Source organism: Chrysochloris asiatica, unplaced genomic scaffold (assembly GCF_000296735.1).
Source record: "Chrysochloris asiatica unplaced genomic scaffold, ChrAsi1.0 scaffold00008, whole genome shotgun sequence".
Taxonomy (NCBI): Eukaryota; Metazoa; Chordata; class Mammalia; order Afrosoricida; family Chrysochloridae; genus Chrysochloris; species Chrysochloris asiatica.
This window is the reverse complement of record NW_006408526.1, coordinates 9,223,801-9,249,438: the sequence shown is the minus strand read 5'-3', so window position 1 is coordinate 9,249,438 and position 25,638 is coordinate 9,223,801. Positions and strand designations below refer to the sequence as shown.

General features: G+C 38.8%; 1 protein-coding gene and 1 pseudogene across 3 annotated transcripts in view; one reads left to right on the top strand and one right to left on the bottom strand.

The window, feature by feature from the left end:
* Positions 1-8,884, bottom strand: part of LOC102835622 — a 50,921-nt pseudogene extending 42,037 nt beyond the window's left edge.
* TRPC6 (transient receptor potential cation channel, subfamily C, member 6) overlaps positions 1,559-25,638 on the top strand; it is a 156,057-nt gene continuing 131,977 nt past the window's right edge. For 2 of the 3 annotated variants that reach the window (XM_006833759.1, XM_006833758.1), the window contains exon 1: positions 9,122-9,282. In XM_006833759.1, coding sequence (XP_006833822.1) covers positions 9,122-9,282 — 161 coding nt within the window. Of the gene's footprint in view, positions 1,563-9,065; positions 9,283-25,638 lie in introns of those variants that run through there. The other variant, XM_006833757.1, reaches the window with a different exon arrangement.

Sequence of the window (25,638 nt, the reverse complement as noted above, 5' to 3'; positions counted from 1 at the left end):
TATGGCAGTTGGTATTGGTTCTTGCCTGGATTTTGGTGTTTTGTAGAGTGTGATTGTAGCTTGACTATATAGCAGCAGTTGCTGTCTCTTCTTGGATAATATAGGGAGAGAAAGAGTCCCCCAAAGGTAAAAGGGGGAGCATAAAACAGAAAAACAGCAACAGCAAAAAAAAACACACAACACCACCAAAAAAACTAGATTGGATACTGTAGTCTCTAATTGCAGAAAGGGGAAATGAGGGAGAGAAGAAGAAGAAAAAAAATCTGTAGCCTAATATGAGTATGGCTTTAATGTCTTCTTTCAGATTCTTGCCTTCAAGGCTGTCTGATAAATTTCAAGATGCTACTTTTGGTTGTTATGCTATCCCTCAGGATTTAGTTAAATTTTCAGTCTTTATGTTTCTTTTAAACTCTCTTTCCAGCTCCACATCCCTTGTTCTGGCCTTTTCCCTATAAAAAAAAACAGTTCAGGTCTGGTTCTTGGGTTGAGAGTATCTGGGCACGTGTGTGGCAGAAGAACCCACCAATGGTGGGGGTGGGGGGTGTCCACTCGGTCAGGCACCTCCTCTAGTCACCAGAATTGAGGTGCGCAAACAGTGGGTGGGCAATGAACAGATACAAAAAAAATAAAGAAAAAGGAAAAGAAAATCAGAACAAAGCAAAACTGACAAAGTGTACTGTCCACCTTTGCTCCGAGGTTCCCACAGCATTATTCTGTGGTGGATCTGATTGCTCTCCTGCTTGGTCTGGCCCAAGTTGTCAGCTCTAGGGTGCTGTGTCCTGCAGATTCAAAAGTATGTGATTTCTTACTTCTGCTACAAGTTCCACTAGCTATAAGACTTTAAACTTTTAAAATATTCCTACCTATGTGTTTCAAAGTTTTGGAGCTCTTCCCTGAACCCACTTCACCTGGTATTCTATGGTATTGTTGAAAATGAACTTCACTGCACCTCTAGCCTTTCTGCTATTAAGCTCTGCCCCAATTTCATTTTTGACAATTTTCAGTTTTCATACATTGGATTCTCTTATCATTAATGAGTATTGCATCGGTTTCTTTTCATTTTGATTTGTGCCCTATCAGCAAATGTAGGTCCTGAAAGCTTTGCTCCATTCACATCATCAAGGTTGACTTTACCTTGAGGAGGCAGGTCTTCTCCAGTTATATTTTGAGTGCCTCCCAACCTGAGGGGCTCATCTTCCAGCACTATATCAGACAAGGTTTCATTATAAAGTTGTCAGGGTCTCATTCCTCAGATGTGGACTGCCTATTTCCTCTTCCTAGTCTGTTCTAAGAGTCCTGGTGTGGAGCTGTAGGATAAGCACTGGACTGCTAATCTCAATGTCAGAAGTTCAAACTTACCAACTGCTCCTCATAAACCTTATACAGAGTCACTATGACTGCTAACTGCAAGGTCAACAATTTAATTGCACCAGCTGCTCCTCAGAATCCTTATGTAGCGTCACTATGAATCAGAACCAACTCTATGGCACTTAGCAAACAAAGTCTGTTCTTAGTCTGGAAACTCCACTGAAACCTGTCCACCCTGGGTGTCCCTGCTGGAAGTACCAGTGGTATAGCTTTCAGCATCACAGCACCATGCAAGCCATCACAGTACAACACAATGACAAATGTGGGGCCTGGCTATGTACATCTGAAAAATCAGCCTACTCTGACACATGTGGCTGCTATGAGTTAATGTAGAAAGAATATCTGATATCTAGACAAATAAAATTAAGAGAATTTTCCCCCAAACTGAACAAACCATGTGTTTCACCTAATTTACAAATGCTTAATTTACTCATAGATTTCATATTTCTAATTTTACTGCCTATAGTAAAGGGCAGTAGCTACATTGGAGAGGGCTAACTGGAGGAAATGTTGTGTTACAAAAATAAGCTTTCCACCTTTCTATTTTCTCTGTGACTGACAGAAATTGAGTTATATTTGGAAAGCAAAGCCTTTTAAAAATGTATTTTAGGACTATCTCAGTATCATTCAGCTGGGAAAAAATCAAATTTTCTCTATCCATATTTCCCTTCAATTCCCATGGGCCTAAGGAAAACAAAACAAAACAAAACAAAAACCCCAAACCAAAACCCACCGTCATTCAGTTTATTCTAACTCATAGTGACCCTAACGGACAGAGTAGAACTGTCCCCAAAGAGTTTCCAAGGCTATAAATCTTTACAGAAGCACACTACCACACCATTCTCTCATGAAATGGCTGTTAGGCTGGAACCTCCCACCTTCTGATTAACAGCTGAGGATTTTGACCATTGTACAATGGGGGTGGGGTGGGGTGTTTCCTTTTCCCACAGAGCCAATGGGTGGATTTGAACCTGCAACCTTTCAGTTAGTAGGTTAACAACCGTGTGTTTAACCACCGCACCACTATGGTTCTTTCCCTTGGGCCTACTAGGACAAAATCACAGACTAAATATAGGCTAGACTAACTTAGGTTAAGTTAGGCAAGCTATTTCTCCTGTTGTACTTTAAGAGAGAGAGAAAAAAAAAATCTAGTCATTCCATTAATAGCCACTATGAAATCATCTATGTAGTATGAAGAAGTCTGCTGTATATACTGAGTCACTTCCTTGGAAGTAGTTCTTATAATCCAGCTTTTACTGCAAATCTATTATTTGACTATAAGTGAATTTTATTGCACACTAAATTACCATACTACAGTTATAAATCCTTTGTTGTTGTTGTTAAGTGCCATTGAGTCGATTCCAACCCATAGTGACCCTATGTAGGGTTTCCAAGGAGCGGCTGGTGAATTTGAACCACCTGCCTTGCAGTGCAAATGACTTTGCAGTCTGACTCATTAGCCCACAGTGCCAAAACAGGACTTTTTAAATCCTTTATTGTCTTAATCATTAGCAATTGCATAATCATTAGCAAAGGGAGCATGGTGGCCCCACAGCATCACACACAGCATGGGTAGAGAACACTTTTTCTTCCAAGGGCCATTTAGATATTTATAACATCATTTGTGGGCCATATAAAATTATCAACTTAAAAATTTGACTGCTACATTTGGTCAGGAGTCTTGGTGTGGCGCTGTGGGTTAATGTTGTTGGAACCTGTTGTATCTTATGTCAGGGAAGCCTTTTCCAATGAGTTAGCAATTAAGCAGTTCATTTGCAAGCTTTCACAGATTCTACAACTTTTAATACACCTTGGCCAAACAAGTCATAGAGCTAACATCAGAATCAAGTGAGGAAATCAACTTCTCTTTAGTGGGAGGAGCTGCATAGTCACATGGCCAAGGTATAGAAGGAGGAATGGGTGAAAAATCTGGATTACCTTAAAAATTTTTTACCCACAATCTTGATTATCTACTTATAATTCAAATAAAAAATAGAAATTATGAGATAAATGATCATTTGAGTTTTCTTCTTTAAACTATTAATATGGAAAATAACTTGTTTGATTTAAAAATTTTAAATCATTAGACTCCTGGGATAAATTGAACTTGCTAATGATATATATGATTTCCATGTATTTATATACTGCCCATACATGTTTGGACTTGTACATTTATTGTAATAAATGAGATTCACTTGCAATTTTATTTTCTTACTTTGTCTAGATTTTCTCTTAGACTATGCTGAGCTCGTAAAAAATATTGCAAAGTATATCCTCTTTTAATGTTCTCCTGATTAAGTTTGGAGTCATTTTTTTCTTGAAATATTTGGTAGATTATACCACTGAAACCATTTGGTACTGAGATTTTCTTTGTGGGATAATTTAAAATGCTGGTTCAATTATTTAATAATATATTAAGAATTTGTATTTCTTCTTGTATTAGTTTGGTAAGATGTATTTATTTTTCTAGGAAATTTTCAGCTTTTGTATTTATAGGCTTGACTTCATTTATATTTTTTCTTGATTTCTTAATGTCTGTAAGATGTATAGTAGTGTCTTCTTTTGCAGTTCTAGTCTTACTTTCCTTTTCTTTTTCTTTCTCATGGCATAGTCTTCCCACCAGGACCACAAACTGATCAATACCATCTCTGTGGGCCATAGTCACTTAATTTGCATAAATATATTGATAAGTTCCTGCAAAGTGCATAAAATAGGCCGATCATAGGACAGGTTCCAGCCCAGGGCCAGACAAGAAATTACAAACTAGTAAGTTGTTTATAATTTAGCCAAGAAATGTCAATCCACCTGGACAAAAGTAACAAACCATCTGGAACTGAAAATTAGGACAAAAGGAACTCCTCAGGACCTAAGGAAGAAATCCTCCAAGCTGTTCCTCTAAAGGACCAAACAAAAGGAATCCGTTACACCACAACCATCAATGCGTCTATGACTATCTCTCCCTGGGCAGTGCAAACAACTAAGAACTTGGCTACTAACAAAGAGGTTGACTACTCAGAAGTGTCTTCTTAGTGAGAATATAAAATGCTACAGCCATTTTGATTAGAGTTCTGGAAGCAGTTTTGTTAAAACTAAACTTAAATTTACTCTATAATTTAGCCATTCTATTTTTTTTTTTTGTATTTATCTAATATAAACAAAAATTTGTTTAGCAACAGACATGTATGAGAATATTCATAGCAGTCTTATTAATAAAATAAAAACTTGAACCAGCTCAGATGTTCACCAGAAGAAAAATGGGTAGGTATAATGTGCAATGACATATCAGTCAGCATGGAATACATTTAAAAAAAAATATTTTAAAGACAATTCTAATAAATTTTAGTCGATATTTTTTTAGTTGTGCGTGAATAATTTCCCTTAGGAAGAGCTTCAAGAGGGTAGTCCCTATGAGGTGGAGGCTAAAGATATCCCAAATGCCTGACTTTTACACCATGTTATACTAACTACTTCATCATCCTAGATATTAATCCCCACTCCTCCCCCTTCCTCATGTCCCAGGGTTCTTCAACACCACACTGCAATATTGCACAGAGCTAACAACTCTTAAAGAAATGGCTCATGCAATTTTGGAGGCTGGCAAAACCCAAATCCATAGTTCAGAGATCAGTTTAGAGGATTCTCCTGCCTCACATAGTCCTAGGAGCTAAAGAATCCAAATCGGAATGTCAGATGATGTGCTGTTGACATGAGGCTCCTGGAGCTGGTGGATCAGGTCAGGTGATGGACTAAATGTCCCATGGACTGGAGGTTAGCTGTAATGAACCAGATATAAGATCCAGGACAAAAGAATGAACTTTTCCAAAGCAGTCCTATAAATTGAACTCAGACCATGCCCCCAAGGAAAACTAAGGTTGGTGACTGAATCATACCCTCTAGTAAGGTGGAGGCATCTTTACTCCTCATTGTTGTTGTTGATAAGTGCTGTCGAGTTGGTTCCTGTGTAGAGTTTCTGAGGAGTGGCTGGTGAGTTTGAACTGCTAAATAGTACTAGGATTTATTTGCTCAGTCCAAACTATATTTCAAATAATGTGTAAAAAAGGTCTTGTCCTGAAAATGATAGGTTAACATCACACTATAAGTTTATATGGGTTATATGAAGAAAAACATGGCATCAGGATTGGAGGAAGACTCATTAACAACCTGCGATATGCCGATGATACAACCTTGCTTGCTGAAAGTGAAGAGGACTTGAAACATTTACTGATGAAGATCAAAGAGCACAGCCTTCAGTATGGATTACATCTCAATGTAAAGAAAACAAAAATCCTCACCATTGGACCAATAAATAACATTCTTATCAATGGAGAAAAGATTAAAGCTGTTAAGGACTTCATTCTTCTTGGATCAACTATCAACACTCATGAAAACAGCAGTCAAGAAATCAAATGACATATTGCATTAGGCAAATCTGCTGCACAAGACCTTTTTAAAGTATTGAAGAGCAAAGATGTCAGCTTGAGGAGTAAGGTGCGCCTGACCCAAGCCATGGTATTTTCAATAATCTCATATGCATGCAAAGGCTGGACAGTCTTCTAAGGAAGACCATAGAAGAATTGATGCATTTGAGTTATGGTGTTGGAGGAGAATATTGAAGGTGCATGGGCTGCTAAAAGGACCAACAGCTCTGTGTTGGAAGAAGTGCAACCAGAGTGCCCCTTGGAGGCCAGGATGGCCAAACTTCGTCTCTCATACTTCAGACATATTTTCAGGAGGGACCAGTCTCTGAAGAAGGATATAATGTTTGGTAAGGTGAAGTGTCAGAGAAAAAGAGGAAGACCCCCAGCGAGATGGATTGGCCAAGTGGCAGCATCGATGGACTCAAGCGTGGCAACAATTGTGAGGTTGGCCCAGGATCGGGCAGTGTTTCGTTCTGTTGTGCATAGGGTCGCTATGAGTCAGTACCGACTCGATGGCATCTAACAACAACATAAGTTTACAGCAATATTTTTTTTCAGTATGAAGGCTGTTACGTGAGAATGAAAAACAGTGTTAGAAGGAAAAGTAGAAATAGCTCAATTATAACAACAACAAAATTAATTTTCTCAAAAAATTTTTTAAGTTAAAAAGTCTAACACTTCAATTAACACCATCCATGTTTTCTAATTTGCTTTAACTCATAGAACTTAAGTCAGGCAGAAAACATCTGAATATTATTTTCCCGCTGCATTATTTCCTATATTTTGTATCTTCAAATTGATTACCTTGGCACTATTTAAACATTTATTAACAAATTCCCTCAAGCATCAAAGCTGTTGAGTACAAATAGATAGCAATTACAATAGACAAATAGATTTCAAGCAGAATATCTGGTTACTATGGATGTTGTTGTTAATAAGTGCTGCTGAGTTAGTTCTGACTCATAGCAACCCTGCATAGGGTTTGCAAGGAGTGACTGGTAGGTTTGAAACACCGACTTTGTGATTAATGATCCAGTAACTGCTCCTTGCAAACCTGATACAGGGTCACTATGGGTCGGAACTGACTCAACAGCACTTCACAACAACAACAACAACTTACCTACAGTGCCACACCAGGAATCACAATTTCTAGTAACTATATATTGTTATTGTTAAGTACCTTCAAGTTGGTTCTGATTCAGTGTTTCTGAGGAGCAGCTTTTCAAACCTATTTTACCTTCAGCGCCACACCAGGGTTCCAGTCACTGTATGTTGTTGCTGTATGTTGTTGTTGTAATTAAGTGCCGTCAAGCAGACTCCAACTCATAGTGGACCCTATACAGTGTTTCCAAGGAGCAGCTGATGGGTTTGGACTTCTGACCTTGTGGTTCGCAGTCCAGTGCTGATCCTACAGTGCCACACCAGTAGTTATGTATGTTGTTGTTAAGTGCTGTCGAGTTGGTTCAGACCAATAGTGACCCTGTATAGGGTTTTCAAGGAGCAGCTGGTGAGCTTGAAATGCTGACTTTGTGGTTCAAACCAACTGTGCAGTTCAGTGCATTAACCCACAGTACCACACCAGGAGTTATGATAGTTACTAGGAACTAATATGAATTTACATGTTGAGAAATCAGAAATAAAAGACTTCAGAAAGATCAAGTTTGATTTCTGAAGATAAAGGTTGTTTTGGTGGCTAAGAAAATTACTTTATTTAAAAAAAATACTTTTTCACCTATCCATTCTTTCATTCCACCCAGAATCCTGGGTTCTGGGGAGACAATGACTTCTGCCCTCTAATAACTCCAGTTCTTAGTGTACTGGCAAAAGAAAAAGGTTTTTTGTTTGAAGAAGACAAAGTTTGTGGCCTTTCCCCCTCTCTTTCAAGTTTCCTGCTTTTGCTCACATTTTATTCCCCACCTGTTCATGGGCAGCAAAGGTAACGTCACCAACAGGATTTTTGCTTATCTGACTTTCTTCTATCCAACTGCATTGGGCTCCTGATGTTTTCATGATTGACTTTTGTCTTGTATGTCCCCATTTGAGTAGTACCTCCTTGAAGAGTCCTCTTCTAAAATCATCTAATCTGAAGGAATTGTTGCCAGTTATGACAACATATATTTATTTTATTTTCACTGTAGCTTTTGTCTCTGTCTGACACTTTCTTATTTGCCTATTTAATCTCTGTCTCCTTCTCTTCTATGAAAGCAGTCAGGTGTCTCACCTCTGAATCCTAAAACAGTGTTCAGGGCACACTTGGCATCACTGAATGCTTGATAAGTGAATGAGTAGATTCCTGATTGATTACTGCTTGGGGAACCAACTCTACTACACTGATTTATCCGTGTTGAGAAACTTTTACTTCTCAAGTGTAGCTAGATGAATCAGAATTTTAAAGCTAGTCAAAATTAAGCACAATTTGAAAATGTGGGCAACATCTAGAAGATAAATACTTGTTGCATTCATGGTATCAGAATCACAGTTACGTAAAGAAGGTTTTTTTCTGACACCGGAAAATGTATTCATATAGCTATCCTTAGAAAATGCTTGCCTGTTTTGTTGGTTTGCTCAGGAACTGGAAACATCTGGGCAGATAAAGAACATTGTTCATTTTAAAATAAAGAGTTGTAATAACTTTAGGGGTGTCGAGTAGGGGAGAAAATGCCCCAAGAAAACGAAATCAGCCTGGAGAAAGTTAGGAGACAACCCTGTCCCTTTTAAAACACAGGTTTTCTTGCTTCTTCAAGAGTCTGGCTTATGTGAAGCTTCCTAGAAAGTTTTCAGTTTGTGTAAGAAGACCCTGGAAGCGGTAAAGCCATAAAAAGAGTGTCCGGCTCCTCCTAGTTTATGTCCACCCTAGCTCTGAAAAGTTGTGGCTACAGGACAGGCTTTGGTTGCTTTCTAGAACGTCATTCTGATCCCTTTAAAGGTGGGGTTCATGACGGAGGATGCGGGGGAAGAAGGCGGGAGCAGAGGGCTGGAGAGTCTTGGTTGACATAGTAACTCTTCAGCTCAGTCTCCCTCTCAGGCTCCATTGCCACCGTGGCCCCGCCTGTGCTCTCTGTCCTGGAGGGGCAGCCTCCTCCGGTCCCCTTGGCCATACACGCTCAAGTTAAAGCTCTCATTGTTGTCCCCTGAGTGGTGGCTTCTTCCCGGCCAGCAGAGTCCTTCGAGACTGCCGGCAGTCTGCACCCCCTGCTCGAAGCGCGTCCACTGGGCATCTGTCTGCCCCGGGCCAGTCAGGCGGGTGAGAGCACCTTCCGAGCCAGATCCTCACAGGAGCTGCCAAGGCGCCTCCCGCCCGAGAGCGGGATCCAGGCCAGTCCTGCATTCCCGCCATGAGCCACAGTCCAGTGTTCGAACCCCGGAGGGGAGGCTCTCCAGTGGCCACGGCCCGGGCCGGGGCACGGCGCAACGAGAGCCAGGACTATCTGCTCATGGACTCGGAGCTGGGAGACGATGGCTGCCCGCAGCTCCCCTATGGCTACTACCCCTGCATGTAAGTGCGGGCTCCGCGGGCGGGCGCTGGTGAGCCGCGGGGAGCTGTGCGCTCGCAGGAGTGTACGGGGGTCCGCGCGGGCGTGTCTGAACACGCGTGGGCTCCGGAGACAACGGTGGTAGTAGGTCCGCACGAGTGTGTGGTTTGATGCCCTAGTGAGGTGCGTAACAGTCTGGGTCTGGGTTTGCTCTTGATGAGTGTGCATAGGTATGTTTCCCAGAGAGTGAGACAGCCAAGTGCTCAGACCCGCAGGTGATAAGATGTCAGGTCCATTTTTTTTCAGCCCAGATGTCACTCTGCGCCATTCAGAGACCCAAGGTATTTGTGCAAAAGGCATAGTCTGGGCAGGGGGTTGTTTCGAACTGGTGTCACCATGACTCTTAGACCTTCGGGGAGAGATGACTTCAAGGAGTCCTTGGCTCCGCATCCGTGCGTCGGGAAACGAGGAAGCCAGTGCGCGGAGCAGTCTCCAGGCTCTGCTTGCCTGGGCCCTTAAGGTAGCAAGCACAGGTCCGCTGTCCGCCTAACAACTGGAAAGTTCGAAGATGCGCGTGGGACTCGGTCCTGGTTGGTGGTCTCCGAGACACCCTCTTTCTAGCCTTCGGCTGTTGAGACAGAGGAATAGACCCTCTAGGCTTTGGCACCGGTTGGCGCGGAGCTTTTCCTAAGGCAGTTAAGACCGTAATGGGTACAAACTGGGAGACCATTGAACTGTTGAACGACAGGGTCATTTGTAGTGGCACTTGTGAGACTTTGAGTCTGCTGTTTTGCTGGGAGTAGGAGGAAGGGTGGATGGTGGAATGGGGAAGAAGAAAAAAGTCTCCCTTCCTCCACAGGCGTGTGACCACATGTGCAGCTGGTAGATAGTTTCTATCGTTTGTCTCCTTTACTTAATTGGGTAGTTCAGTTTCCTGACCTGTCACACTTGCGGTTTCTCAAGGATAGCATTTCTTAGCTAACTAACTCTAGGGGGTGGGGGTTGTACCCCGCGGGTGCCTAGCAGATTCTTGGGTTGGCTGGGTGGGCCTTAGGGGTACTGGCCAGAGCTGCCAGAGCCAAGACTCACTGAGGTTACCTTTTTTGTAATAAGAGTTGGACACTAGAAAAAGGTTCATCTCCCCAAAACTTGAAACTGATTCCATTCAGCAGTGAGTTACGGACTTCTAAGGCATTGACTATAGCTTATTATTCCTTTTTTTTTTTTTAAAGAAAAAAACAATTGAGATATTCATCTACCTTAAAAGTTACACTCTAAACATTTACAATTCAGTGGATTTACTTATAAAATTGTGCAAGCACTACTAATATCTATAGAATTTCAGAACATTTTTATCACTTCAAAAAAAAAAAAACAACACCCCACACTGAACGTTAAACTAGAAGTTATTCCTATTTATAATAGTGCAAGGGTCTTAGGTAGCATAGTGGTTTATGAGCTGGATTGCTAACCACATGGTCAGTAGTTCGAATCCACCAGCTGCTCCAGGACACCGATGAGACTTGCTGCTCCTGTAAAGATTTACAGCCTTGGAAACCCTATACACGGTCACTATGAGTCAGAATTGACTCTGTAGCACGTAACCACCACCACCATAATAGTACAGGGCTTTTCAAACTTCAATATGCATACAAATTACCTAGAGATCTAGATAAAATATAGACTTTAATTCAGACCTTAGGTGCAGCAGGGAGATTCTCAATTTCTAACAATCTCCCAGATGATGTTGATACTCCTGGTTGATGGGCCTAGGACACTCTGACAAGCTAGGAGGCAGATGATAAAAATAATACTAGAAAGAAAAATAAACCAGTCTTAGATATTCTGAATGTAACCATTTTCAAATTTGCTTTGTCAGGGGATATATACTTAAATTTTAAGTGGTGTTTTTTGTTGTCTAAGGCTTAAAATCTACTATTAGGTAACATTACCTGAAGACTAAATTAAGCAATTTTAACAAGTTATAATCCTGTGAAAAAATGTATCATTAGACCCATTCCAACTCAGTTTGACCCTGTATAGGATTTTCAAGGCTGTACATCTTTGCAGGAGCGCAATGTCTAATCTTTCTCCTTAGGAGTGGCTGGTGGATTCACAGTCTAGTGCTTACCATACAAAGCCACCTAAAGAGCTACCATGCTTCCCTATATATTAGTTGTTGTTGTTGTTGTGAAGTACCGTCGAGTCGATTCTGACCTATAGCAACCCTGTATAGGGTTTCCAAGGAGCAGCTGGTGAGCTTGTACCACCAACCTTACAGTTCAAATGACTTTGCAGTCTGATGCATTAGCCACCAGCACCACACCAGGATTCCAATATTAGTAGTGATAGAGAAATAAAGTTAGAATTCAAAGTTGTACTGAAAACTTTTACCACTGCTTCTTTCAAATGTTGTTTACTACCAAATTGATTTATTTACACTTTTACATTATCTACTATTTATAGAATAAACTTTTTTATCTTCAAAAATCCAGACCACTATAAATTTTTTTTTTTTTACAATTTTATCAATAACACATTTATTTTTTAAAGTTTTATCTACATTTTATGAATCATTTTTACCTTTATGGATATTTTTACTTATTATCATCAACATTTTCAGGATTACTCATTATTACAGTAGTTTATAATTATTTAGTTTCATGTAAAATAGCAAATGGAACTAACTACACAAAGAGGGAATGAAGAACAAGAAAACCCAGGAAATATTTACATGTATGTGGCACTGTGGGTTAATACGCCAGACTGAAAAGCCGTTTGACTGCAAGGTCGGCAGTTCAAGCTCACCAGCTGCTCCTCGGAAACCCTATACAGGGTCGCTATGGGTCGGAACCGACTCGATGGCACCCCACAACAACAACAACATACATATGTATATGCGTTCCCATTCAACACCTTTAACAATTTTTGTTTTGTAGTAATTTATACCCATAGATTGTTATGTTGTTGTTGTGAAGCAGACCACTATAAATTGTTGGAGCAGAGAGAGGGGCAGAATGATTTTACTATGATTTCAATTCATAGTGAGCATCCTGGTGTCAACGTCAACCGAATCATACTAAATTTAAGAATAGACCAAGTCCCAAATCAGTGTTTGGGCCTGTTTGACTCTATTATGTTCAAATGATTCTATATTTAGTTTTCATTTCTCTGTTAAGGCTCGTTTTTGGCTGTTTTTTTTTTTTTCTTTCCCAGTTTAATAATCAAGTAACAAAAAATTCAGCCCCCCAAAAAATACTTCACACCTATAATTTGAGAATGAGTTAAAGAAAATTATTTCTCTCTGGTGAGAGTATAAATAAATTCTTCCAAATGCTTTTGACAATTGTGACTTAAACAATTTCATATTTTTTTTGCAAAGTGGGATGAATTGCCTGAAAGAGGCAATTTGTATACTTTGTTGCTGTTGTTGTTGTTAAGTGCCACTGAGTCCATACCAACTCATATAGTGACACTGTACAGGGTTCCCAAGGAGCAGCTGGTGTGTTTGAACTGTGGACCTTGTATTCTTGTATTTAGCAATCCAGTGCTTATTTTACAGTGATATACTGGAACACATGAGATGACTATCTTTCCTCAAATTGAATTTTGCATTATAACATCCCAAAGTTTTGTAAGTTGCCATTTTTGTGGAGTAACTTCTATGATTTTTACTAAAAAGATCTATTTCAAAGCTTAATGATGTAGAAAGATCTTTGCATATATTTATGCAGCTTTTATTATTGTGCTAGGTTAATTTGTTTGAGAGCAATTAAAATGTTCCCAGGTCTTGGTCTTAATAGTGTAAATAGAAACATTTGGAAATGAAGTTCAGAAAAATATTCAAATTTTCTCTTTTTGTCAGCTTTTTACTTGGAAACAATTACTCACTCCCTTGAGATCAATTTGCAATAGTAATTAGCAAGATGTGGTCCATGTCCTGTCTAAAATCCCAGGAGGTGTATCAGTTTTCTCATTTACTTAGAAAATATGTTCCTAGTCGTAACATTTGAACATGAGGAAGAAAATAATGTCATGGATTTCTAAATTTTCAACATCTGAACCACAGTCCAACTAAATTTTTTTCTTGGGAAGTACTAATCCACTATCATCAGGGTCACCCATACTCCTCGTGCCCCTATAGGATAGAGTAGAACTGCTTTTTAGGGTCTCCGAATCTGTAAGTCTTTACAGACAGCCTCATCTTTCTACCAAGGAGCTGCTGGTGAGTTTGAACTGCCAACCTTGTGGAAGCACTAAGTGATTAAGTTATTATGCATAATGAAACAGTAAATGGTTTCTAAACTACAGCTTTGGCCACACGGTAGACTGAGATGATCTAAAACCTTGTTTACAAACATAGGAATACTGGATAAAATATTGAAAATGGCTTTAAAACATTATCCAATATTGCAAGAAATAAAAGGAATTTCCATGTGCCAAAAGCAAAGAAATAAAAGCCAAAGTGTAGACTGAATTGATGCTGTGGTTGACTTTGGAAGTTATGATTCTCACCAACTAAGGGTTTGGAGGCTGTTGTCCATGTATATATAGAGAAAGAAACTAAGGCTTTGGTCCTAGATGAAACAGAGAGTTGGAACCAACACATTCCTACTTCTGAAAGGACAATTAAATAAAAACTGGAGGATTGTAAGAACTATTGATAAAAAGGGGGGAGATCCATGTTTGTGCCAATTTCAAGAGAAGGTGAGCGATCAGAACGTGGCAATTGTCAATGTTACTGATATCACATGCAAGTAAAGTTGCAGTTGCAGTGGAACATTGACCAGGAACTGCCAGAAATTTAAGCCGCATTCAGAGGAGCATATGGAACAAGGGATGTCATTGCTGGTGTCAGATAAAATCTTGGCTGATTGTACAGAATACCAGTTGTGTTTTGTTGACAAGACAGAGGCATTTGATTGTATCATGACAAATTATGGATAATTTTTAGAAAAGATGAGAATTCCAATACATTAATTTGTTCATATGGAGCTCGTGAAGAGAGCAGAGCAGGGAAATGTTATGTGGTTTGGAATTAGGAAGGAAGTACATTGGGAGTGTGTCCTTTCACATACTTGTTCATACTTGAAGCACTACGTTTAAAATTTTTAATTACTTAAAGTAGAAATGCACTCATAATGCATTTTGATGTAAGTTTTATAATGCATAGCTTGTAAGAACTATGTTGTTCTTTTATACAAAATATGTTGTTTACATTGCAGTTTTTAACACAGTAGTTTCTGCAAAGTAGGATGGAGTCCCCAGGAGCTCTGGTAGCGTAGTGGTTATGAGTTGGGCTGTGAACCGCAAGGTCAGCAGTTCGAAACTACCAGCTACTATTTACAACCTCAGAAACTCTGTACAGGGTTGCTATGAGTTGGAACTGACTCCACGGCACATAACAACAACAACAAAAAAAGGTTGGAGTCCTAGTGTGGCACTGTAGTATAAGTACTGGACTGCTAACCTCAGGGTCAGCAGTTCAAGCCACCAATTGCCCCTTGGGAACCCTATACAGGGTCACTATGAGTCAGACCCAGCTCGACTGCACTCAACATCAACAACAACATGGTGCTTGTTACTGATAAGAAATCTTCAAACATAGATATCCCCTATTTCATATGACAAAACAAAACAAGACTTTCTTAATAGTCATAAATCCATTAAAAATTTCATTTATTTCTGAATTTTAGATTATCCATTCATGGAACCTAGGATGTACTCAGACTTAGGACCTTTGATTTAAAAAATTAACCTAAGGTTAGTGAACACAGATAAGATCCCCTAGATCCAACTTTCTTTTTTTAAAGACAAAATAAACCCAGTCACCTGTACACAGTTACTTATAGATAAAAGTCAGATCTTCAAATAGAATTTTTTTCTTTCAGTATGTGCTGATAGAATGCATTACTCTCTTAAAGAAGTCTAAGATTGAAATTAGAGTATAAACTTAAGCCTATGAATCACATTAAATTATTACAAGCTTTTTATCTCTCCAGTTTTTTTCCTTATTTGTCTGATACAGATGTCTATTCAAGCATCTGTTATACCATTTTTACAATTATTTTTTCACATATTTCTTCTTCCTTTTAGACCGCAAGACCTCCAGCAGTGTGGTTATCTGTCATCATCCAATATGTAGCATATTGTTTTCGTTATTTGCTGTGGAGTTGGTTCCGACTCATAGTGACCCTGTACATGGTTTCCGAGGCTGTAAATCTTTACAGGAGCAGAAAGCCTCATCTTTCTCCGATGGAACAGCTGGTAGTTTTGAACTTCTGACAGTGAAATTAGCAGCCCAATTTGTAACCACTACACTGCCAGAGCATGTTGTTTGTTGTTGAGTGCCGTGAAGTCGGTTCCGACTCATAGCGAGCCTGTACAGGGCAGGGTTTCCGAGGCTGTAAATCTTTACGGGAGCAGAAAGCCTCATCTTTCTCCAGAGCATAGTTTCCTGCAAATGCTGTTGTTAAGTGACTTCAAGTTGGTTCCAACTCAGAGTGACCCTGTCTAGGATTTCCAAGAAGCGGCTGGTGGATTTGAACCACCACTGACCTTGCAGTTCAAATCGTCCTTGCGGCCAGTGCATTATCCTGCAACGCCAGAAGTTACTAATTAATTTATTCCTCAACAAAGAAAGGGTCCTTTTAAAAATATTTATTCTAATAAGGAATAAAGGTATAGGCTCTTTTGATAACGTGTCATCGGGGTACTTTAAATTAGGCAGACTAATGAGTGTCCTCCAACTTGTAAGATGTGAATATCACCTTTTACACACCATATAAAAGAGTACGAGTGTGGGTCTATTAGATTCTCATGTGGCGCTGTGAGTTAAACTCACCAGATGTTCCTAGGAAACCCTATAAAGGGTTGCTATGGGTCGGAACCGACTCGACAACACAACAACAACAGTGTGGTTCTGTAGGATAAGCACTGGATGGCAAGGTTGGCTTGAACTGTAAAGTCAGCAGTTCAAACTCACTAGCCACTCCTCAGAAACCCTATACAGGATCACTATGAGTTGTTACCAACTTGACAGCACTTAACAACAACATACGTAGAGAGAGTCCTGGTGTAGCATCATAGGATAAGCACTGGACTGGTAACTGAAAGGCTGACAGTTCAATATGCACCAGCTGCTCTCAGAAACCTATACAGAGTTGCTCTGAGTTGAAACTGACTTAATGCCACACAACGGCAACAACACAGATATATAAGAAATCATAATATAACAAATGCTCTTTGATTGATTTAATTTATTATTTGATGTTTGTGTAATAAAACGATCCCTTGAATTTATTTGGAAATCCTTTATGTATGTTGTTGTTGTTAAGTGCCGTCGAGTCGGTTCCGACCCATAGCGACCCTGTACAGGGTTTCCAAGGGTGTAAATCTTTACGGGAGTAGAAAGCCTCATCTTTCTCCCGCGGAGCGGCTGGTAGTTTCGAACTGCTGACCTTAAGGTTCGCAGCCCGATTCGTAACCACTACGCTACAGGAGCAGCTGCTGAGCTTGAACCACCGACCTTGAAGTTCAAATGGCTTTGCTGTCCAGCACATTAACCCACAATACCACACCAGGACTCTTATAGTAACCCTGTATATGGTTTCTGAGGAGTGGCTCTTGGGTTTGAACCGCTAATCTTATGGTTAATTCTTACCCTATAGTGTTATATATATGGACGAGTTTAGAATTCTGAAAGAATCCTAGTATCTATTATGTCCTTTGAAATAGCATCTAAGGACCTGGACCTTGGATAAAGGTTTGCTGTCTGGAAACTACTCCCCAGGAAAAATCAAGGGTAAAAAACACACACACACAGATAAAAAGCAAGGGTAGCAATCACCTTTAGACACTTTCCCCTGTTCCATTTGGGAATCAACATTTCCCCTAACCACTTGGATTAATGGTGGGTTTCTTACAAGTAATCACTTTGAAGGGTTGTGCTATGCATGACAGAAATCATTTAAGCTTGCCTGGCTTGAAGTAATCAACATTCTTTGGTGACAAATTATTATCATGATTCATTTTAGGGGATCAGCATGCTAGGTTGTGGAGTTATTGCCAGATGTACTTAAATGCTCATATTTATTCTGTAACCAAATGTTTGTTTGTGGTTAGGAAGACATTACATAAATTTTTCTAGACAATTATGTTCCTTGAGTTATGAGAAGTAACTGCATAAGATAATTTATCGAAGAAAGTAAAATTCATAAAAGGAAAGCATTTCTTGAGTCTATTCTTATTTTTTCCCCTCTCATATAAAATGCTAAATATAATTGGATCCAGTTGGATGTAATTACCATTTGTGATTGCCTTTTGTTTAGGAATCTTCTGTTAGCTTTCAATACATCGGGAAGTGTTCATCTCTATGCCAAATTTCAATTAAACTTTGGCATCTAAATTTTGGTATGCTGTTCAAGGCTCTTTAAGCCATCGAAATAGATGGAATCACATGTCTTTTAGAATGTCAGTTTGTTCAGAGCAGCCTATGAAAATAAGTGTTTCAGATATGTGGGATTTGGTTGTAACTCAGTTCAAGTAACTCAGCCAGGACTAAGAGGAGAAACAATGTTACAAAGAATGATTTCTGTTTCATTGCAATTTGCTCTTTTTCTTTAGGACTTTTCCAAAACATTTACATATATTTGGGAGGACTGACATTTGTTTTGATATTCTCTAGCAGCTCCTTTGCTAGTTATCAAACAAATATATTTGCTTCTCAGAATAGCTTCTTGATGTGTTCATTTTTTTTATGTCCATTTTATAAATGAAAATGCTAAAATCTAGAAATGTTAAGTAACAGAAGGTTACACAGACAGCAAGATGTTTTCAAGTGGGCCAAACTATACATTTAAAATAGTGCAAGCTGGGACTCACGGACAGAAGAGCTGGAATGTTGCGCAGAGTTTTCCTATTCTCTCAACATCTATATACTTATGTATAGCCAGGCTTAGATGGATGCACTGTGGATGGTGCTCCTGGGGAGCATACTCATCACTGGTGCTCCTATTAGTTTTCATAAGTACTTAGGGAGCCACAGGTTGCCTCTGATCCACTGAACCAAGATTCCTTGTTTTGTGCTCATTATATCTCAGGCATGTTACAGGTGGCAAAGGAAAAGACATGAAGAAATGTTATGAATAGCAGCAACAAGTCTGCTCAACATCCTGAATTCTCTTTCTGTTGAAAATCTGAACTTCTCTTGAAGGACAAGCCGTATGTTTCATTTCTTCTTTTTTATATTATTATCACTATTATTAAATTTACCACTTGTCTTTCATACAGTCACAGCTGGGATGCTGGAAGCTATGCCACTAGTATGTTAAATACCAGCAGGGTCACACATGATGGACAAGTTTCTGCTGAGATTCCAGACTACGAAATTAGGAAGAAAATGAGGAAGATTACTTTGGAATATGATTAGCCACTGAAAACCTTATGGAAAACCGCGGAACATTGTCAGATATAGTGCAGGAAGATGAACCCCTCAGGTTGGAAGGGACTCAAAATATGACTAGGGAAGAGCTGCCTCCTCAAAGTATGGCTGACCACAATGACATCAAAGGAGCAAAGCTTTCGAGACATTCATTTATTAACCATTCTGTTGTACATATGTACAGGTTTACTGTGAGTGGTAAAGGACTTGATGGCACTTAACAACAGCACAACAACAACTATTATTAAATAATATTTTATTATATTTATGGTGAAGGTTTATACAACAAATTAAGTTTATACACAAATTATTCATGACATTGATTATATATATATTTAACAATGTATCATCATTCTTATTTATGTCATTCAGATTGTGTTTTTCTCAATACTCTAGTTTCCCTCATCCCTTATTAACTTCTTATGTTCGCTATGGAATAACTTTTGACCATTTAGTCTCATACATGGAGTCCTGGTGGCAGGCATAGTGAGTTAAGTCTTGGATTGCTAACCATAGGGTTGGTGGTTCTAACCCACCAGCTTCTCCATGGGAGAAAGTTGAGACTATCTGCTACTGTAAGGATATACAGTCTTGGAAACCCTGAAGAGCCTCAAGTTTCCTATAAGGGTGCTTTGAGTCAGAGTCAACTCAATGGCAGTGAGTTTGGTTTTTGCTTGTGGTCTCTTATTTTCTTAAAAGAGCTTATTACTTATGGGTGATATTCGTTATTTATGACTCAATCTGCTATTTAGCTAAAAGATGACCTTAAGGGAGTGTTTCAGGGAGACAGTCTTGGAGAGTTCTCTAGTCTCAACCAATCCAGTAAACCTGGGTTATTTAAGAGTTTGAGTTTTGCTCCCATTCTCTCAGGATCCTTTTATTGTGGCCCTAATCCGATTAGTGAGCAGTGGTGTCCAGGCACCAAGTAGTCCTTCTGGTCTCAGGGTAGATGAGGCTGTGATTCATGAAGACTTTTAGTCCTGGTGTGGCGCTGTAGGATATGCACTCAACCACAAGGTCTGTTTGAACTGCAGTGTTGATGGTTTAAACTCACCAGCCATTCCTCGGAAACCCTATATAGGGTCTCTGTGAGTCAGAACCAACTTGATGGCACTTGACAACATTAGTCCTGTAGACTACTTTCTCCTTGGAGTCTAGTTTTCTTCTTTTTCCTTTATACTGGATGAGTGGAGACCAATCTTAGATGGTCACTTGCAAGTTTTTGAAACGCAAACACTACTCACCACATTGTGATGTAAAATAAACATTTTATGGACAATTAATTGAATTGTTTTTGTTGTTAAGTGCTGTGCTGTATAGGATTTCCTGTATAGGATTTCAAAGAGCAGATGTGGAGTTTTCAATACCGATGATGTGATTAGCAGTCCAGTGCTCATCCTACATGTCACATCAGGACTCCATGTATATATGGATATACATACATGTCGAGCGCTGTGGCTCTGTAGGATAAGCACTGGACCACTAACTACAAGGTCGGTTGTTCAAGCCCTCCAGCTGCTGTGCAGGAGAAAGGTGAGGCTTTCTAACTCCTGCAAATATTTATAAGGTTCAGAAACCCTATACGGGGTCCCTGCGTATCAGAACTGAGTTGATAGCACGTAACAACAACAATACACGCATGAACATACATGCTGGCATATACACATGCCTCTACCTATCTGTGTACACATATGTACCTACTTACCCATACCATACACATTTATGCCTATGTACATATTTAAATAAGAACCTCTGGTGGTGTAGTGGGTCAAGTGTTAGGCTGCTTACTGCAAGGTTGTTGTTGTGAAGTGCTGTCAAGACTGTTCTGACCATAGCGACTCTGCATAGAGTTTCCAAGGAGCAGCTGGTGAGCTTGAACCATTGACTTTGCAGTTCAAACCTACTGTGCAGTCCAGCACATTAACCCACAGTGCCACACGAGGACTTCCCATTACAATGTTAGCCCCATTGAAATGGAATTCTGCATTATGTAGGTTGAAGCATGGTAACTATGAATGGCTGATCCTTGGGTAGGGTGAGAATCCCCACTACCACTCAGTCAGTGGTGGTTTCTACAAGAACAGCTTTCTTGTAGGGCATTTCAGGACCAGGCAGTGTGGTCTATCTTCACAAATTCCTTAATTTCATGTTTATTCATTCCTTTCCATTAACATAAATTTACTGCCCACTAAGTTTTCTATCTAATATTTTGGTTGAAGAATTGGATACTATGTAGATAGATTTGGAGTCCTGATGTGGTGTACAGGATAATGCACTGTGCTGAAAAGTTGGTTTAAATCATGAGATTGGTGGTTCAAACTCACTAACCATTCCTTGGAAATCTTATACAGGGCCTCTATGAGTTGTAACCACTTCAACAGCACTTAACAATAACAAACAACATAGATAGATTTTTTTTTAATTATAAAAATCCATAGACACAACTTTTATTGTGTACAATTATGGGCAATTGTCAAAACTGAATCTGTGAGAACCCACCTCCAAAAATTACAACAAAAATCAGTAGGAAGTGATTTAATATAAAATATTCATGTCCCAGTATCAGGACCTCCATAGTAGAGGCATAATGCAATGACAATCAAACAAATTTCCTTAAAAATTAACACTCTCTTTTAGCATGTCCCTGCTACTCAATACTCAAAATCAAATCTATACACCTGGTGAAGTAAGGATGATGCTCCAGGATAACTCACTTTCCACAATGGACCTGGAACCCTCAAATCTCTTCAGGGAAGGTCTCAGTGAAGACGGCAGCTTAGAGTAGATAGTGAAACTTGGCAACACAACATTTCTCTCTGGTCCTTTTCTGTGTTCCTAGTTCTGTACATAGATAGATTTTTAAAGAGCACAGTGCTCAAGGTAGACTCTCTTTACTTTTTAAGCTAAACTGGTTTTAAGAAGGCTTCAGGGGATATTGTCAATTTAGGGTTTAACAATAATCTTAAGGAAACAGTTCTGGGGGTTCATCCACTTCAGTGTTTCCAGAAAGTCTGAATTCCCTAAGAATTTAAATTTCTGCTCTACATTTTATCCTTTTTGATCAGGATTCTGCTATAGAATCTTTGATCAAAATGTTCAGTAACAGTAGCCACTATCCTGATAGTTTATGTTCTTTTATTAAAGTTATTGAACTATCTCTTTATAATTAATTAGATATATATTAGAATCATGCTACTCTTACAAACATATAAAAAGGAAATATAAGAAAATGAATTAGTTAAGGTATTCCTACAGCTCTTTCACATTCTGGAATGGACTGTCTTCATTTTCTCTTCAACCCAGAGTTTCCAGTGTTCATGTTTTTCTACACAATATTGTTCAAAAAGAACACAGGTGATGCATTTCATTGAAGAACCAAACGAAGCCATGGTTGATCAAAAAGCTTTTGGTTCTAGGCAATTAAACTAACTTTGTAATTATATAGAGATATAGAAGGAGATCTGACAGCATAGTGGTTACGATATGGCTACTAGCTTCAGGGTCAGCAGTTTGAAACTACTAGTTGTTCCATGGAAGAAAGATGAGGCTTTCTGCTTCTGTAAAGATTTACAGCCTTGAAAACCCTATATAGGATCACTATGACTTGGAACTGACTCCATGGCACACCACCACCACCACCATCACCGTTGGCTAATTGACTAATTGGAATACTGGTGTGGTACTGCAGATTAATGCACTGGACTGCAGAGTCTATTTGAACCACAAGGTTGGTGGTTCAAGCTCACCAGCCACTCTTCAGAAACCCAATACAGGGTCACTATGGTAGGAACCGACTCAATGGCACTTAATTACAACAAAAATTGACTAATTATTCTAGAATGCTGCTAAACTGATCGGAGTCACCTCTGCTTCTTTTGTTCTCCCTGACCTCCCTAACTTACATATACACAAGTACAGACATACTCACACACATTTATTTCTTAGGTTTATAAGAAATGCTTCCCTACTGTTTCCTGTATGTATTTTCAAGCCACTGAAACGCATTCTGAAACCCTGGATGCCATTGTTTTTAATGCTTATACATATACTGACAATAAAAATTGTTACAGTAATGACTGACAGCAATTACAAGATGGCTTAACTTATAAGATATATTTCAATTCAAAGAAGATAAAGTAGGACAAATATGTGTCATAAAGTCAATGAAAAATGGTGTTCAGTGCTCTAGAGTTAATATAAATAGTAGAGAAAGATTACAAAGGAAATAATACCTTCTGTGATCTGTCTAGAAGTTAAGAGGTTTGGACATCATTCACTAGTTGACTTTCAAACATAGATAAGACTATGCCGCTTTATTGACTTTAGCTTATTTGATCCTCAAAGCAAACCTGTGATGTAGCTAATATAATTTTTATTAGTAAGTGAAGAAAGCGAAGTTCAGAAAGGTAAAGTAACTTGCCCAAGATCGATCTTATGGTTCTCAAGTATCGGAGCCACTATTTCAACTCAGATTTGACTGTGTTGTTCGTTGGTTTGTTTTTGACCCTTGAAGTTTTGTACTCTTTCCCTCCAGCAGAATGATAGCTCCAAGAAGATAGGAAATGAGTCTGTAAATAATGTATATTTCATGGTTGAATGAGTTCAATGCCTCCCTTATACAAGTGATTTCAATGGGTTAGCCTTAGCTCTACAATTGTTTCCTTTAGGGGATCATTTGGCATTTTGAGAGTTTGCATTTTGAATACCATATTTTCATATTAGTTTTTCCAGAAACACTACAGTATTGAAGCTTTATATTCTTGCAGTTCAGATTATTCGATACATTTTTGATAGCTCTGTGGTATATGCTTCATTCCTAAAATCCTGCTTATTCAGCATTTAAAAATAATTTTATAAACAAGAAAACATTAATATAAACATTTTATTTCTTTTGTCATTTTAATAGAATTCTCATGGAGATGTTTTGCTATTAAAATAGAAAGAGAAAAGTTACTTGAATTTTATTTAATTTAACTTGAAATGGCTTGTGAAAACTGAACTTTCTGAGATCAAAGCTCATTATTTAAGAAACTCTTAAATATTTAAATGAATACCCAACTTAATATTTAGATCATCTTTCTTCAAGAAAATGAAGAAAGAGGATCTAAATCTTACAAGTTATTCATAACAAAATTTTAATTTGAATCACATTGTACCTGGGCAAAATTTACAGTCAAAGTGATCTAGTAGATTTTCATTTTAATCTGTCTCCTAGAAATTGGGTCAATTATTTTCAAATTGGATGACAGTTCCTTTTATCCCCAGGTGAATTTTAAAGTTATCTCCAATCTTATTTCTTACCACAAGAAACTGATACACTTCTCACTGGAAAATCATAAAGAGAGATATGACTGAAGAATATTCAGTGATGAGACCACAGACAAAATATTAGGAACTTCGAATCTAAATGTACATGCCAGGTGACATGGATTAAGACATGTTTAAATCAATGGTTTCCAAATCTTGCTATGCATCAGAATCACCTGGTTGATTTTTTTAGAACGATTGACTCCCTAAGCCTTACTGAGCACTGGAGTGGTGCTGTAGTATAAGAACTGGACTGCTAACTGCAAAGTTAACAGTTCAAACCCACCAGCCACTCTTGGAAACCCCAAACAGGACGGCTGACAACACACCACAACAAGCCTTACTAGATTTCAACTGAATCAGAATTTCTGGGTATCGAGCCCAGAAACTTCCCCAGATGATATTAATATGTATCAGCTTTGGAATCCTATTGTTCCAGCTGCTTTAGATTCACTATGAAAACCATAGCTAGAAAATAGACCTAATCTCAATCAAGAAACCATCATTATTTATTTAGTCATACAAATTCACATAACTATGATATTAAAAATTCCTTTTTCTAACAAGGATTCAAAAACCAGATATCACAGAAAATTGGAAAATAGTGTTTTTAATTTAGCAAAATATGCATGTGAAACCTGGACAGTGACTAAGGAAGACCGTAGAAAAATTGATGCATTTGAGTTATGGTGTCCTTGGAGAATATTGAAAGTGCCATGGGCTGCCTAAAGAACCAACAGATCTGTGTTGGAAGAAGTGCAGCCAGAGTGCTCCTTGGAGGCCAAGATGGCCAGACTTTGTCTCTCATACTTCGGACATATTGTCAGAAGGGACCAGTCACTGAAGAATGATATCATGTTTGGTAAGGTGGAGGGTCATAGAAAAAGAGGAAGACCCCCAGTGAGTGGCAGCATCAATGGGCTCAAGCATGGCAACAATAGTGAGGTTGGCTCAGGACCGGACAGTGTTTTGTTCTGTTGTGCATAGGGTCGCTATGAGTCAGTACTGACTTGATGGCTCCTAACAACAACAATTTATCAAATGCTCATTAAATACCTAGGAGTCCTGATGTGGCACTGTTGGATAAGCACTGGACTGCAAGGTCAGTTTGAACTGCAAGGTCAGCAGTTGAAGCTCACCAGTTCCTCCTTGGGAACCCTATACAGGGTCACTGTAAGTCAGAGCTAACTCAATGACACTTAAAAACAAGAGCCTCGTGGTGCTAGTGGTTTCTTATATAAAAACATAGAACAGTGATTTCAAATTTAAAGTAGGGGATAAAGGAAATTGACTTTTATTTTTAACCATATGTTGATCTTTCTCAGCATACTTAATGTGATCTTCAAGTTCTGTAATTTCAGAAAGTATAGAGGAAGTTTGTCTTTTCTCAAATTACTCAAGAATGTATGGGGCAAAATTCCCCCAAAGGGTGAAATTTCTGCTATTATGTAAATTTATTATCACCTAACAGTTCCACTTCCTGAATATTAATGAGGTTTTAAAGAATACTTTTTTGAAATTGTGCCTCCAAAAATAGAATTTTGGTAGATAATATTGGAGGTCATCTTACCATAAAACATTATATTCTTCTATTTAAAACATAGTTTTTTATTTCTGTGCTTATATGGAG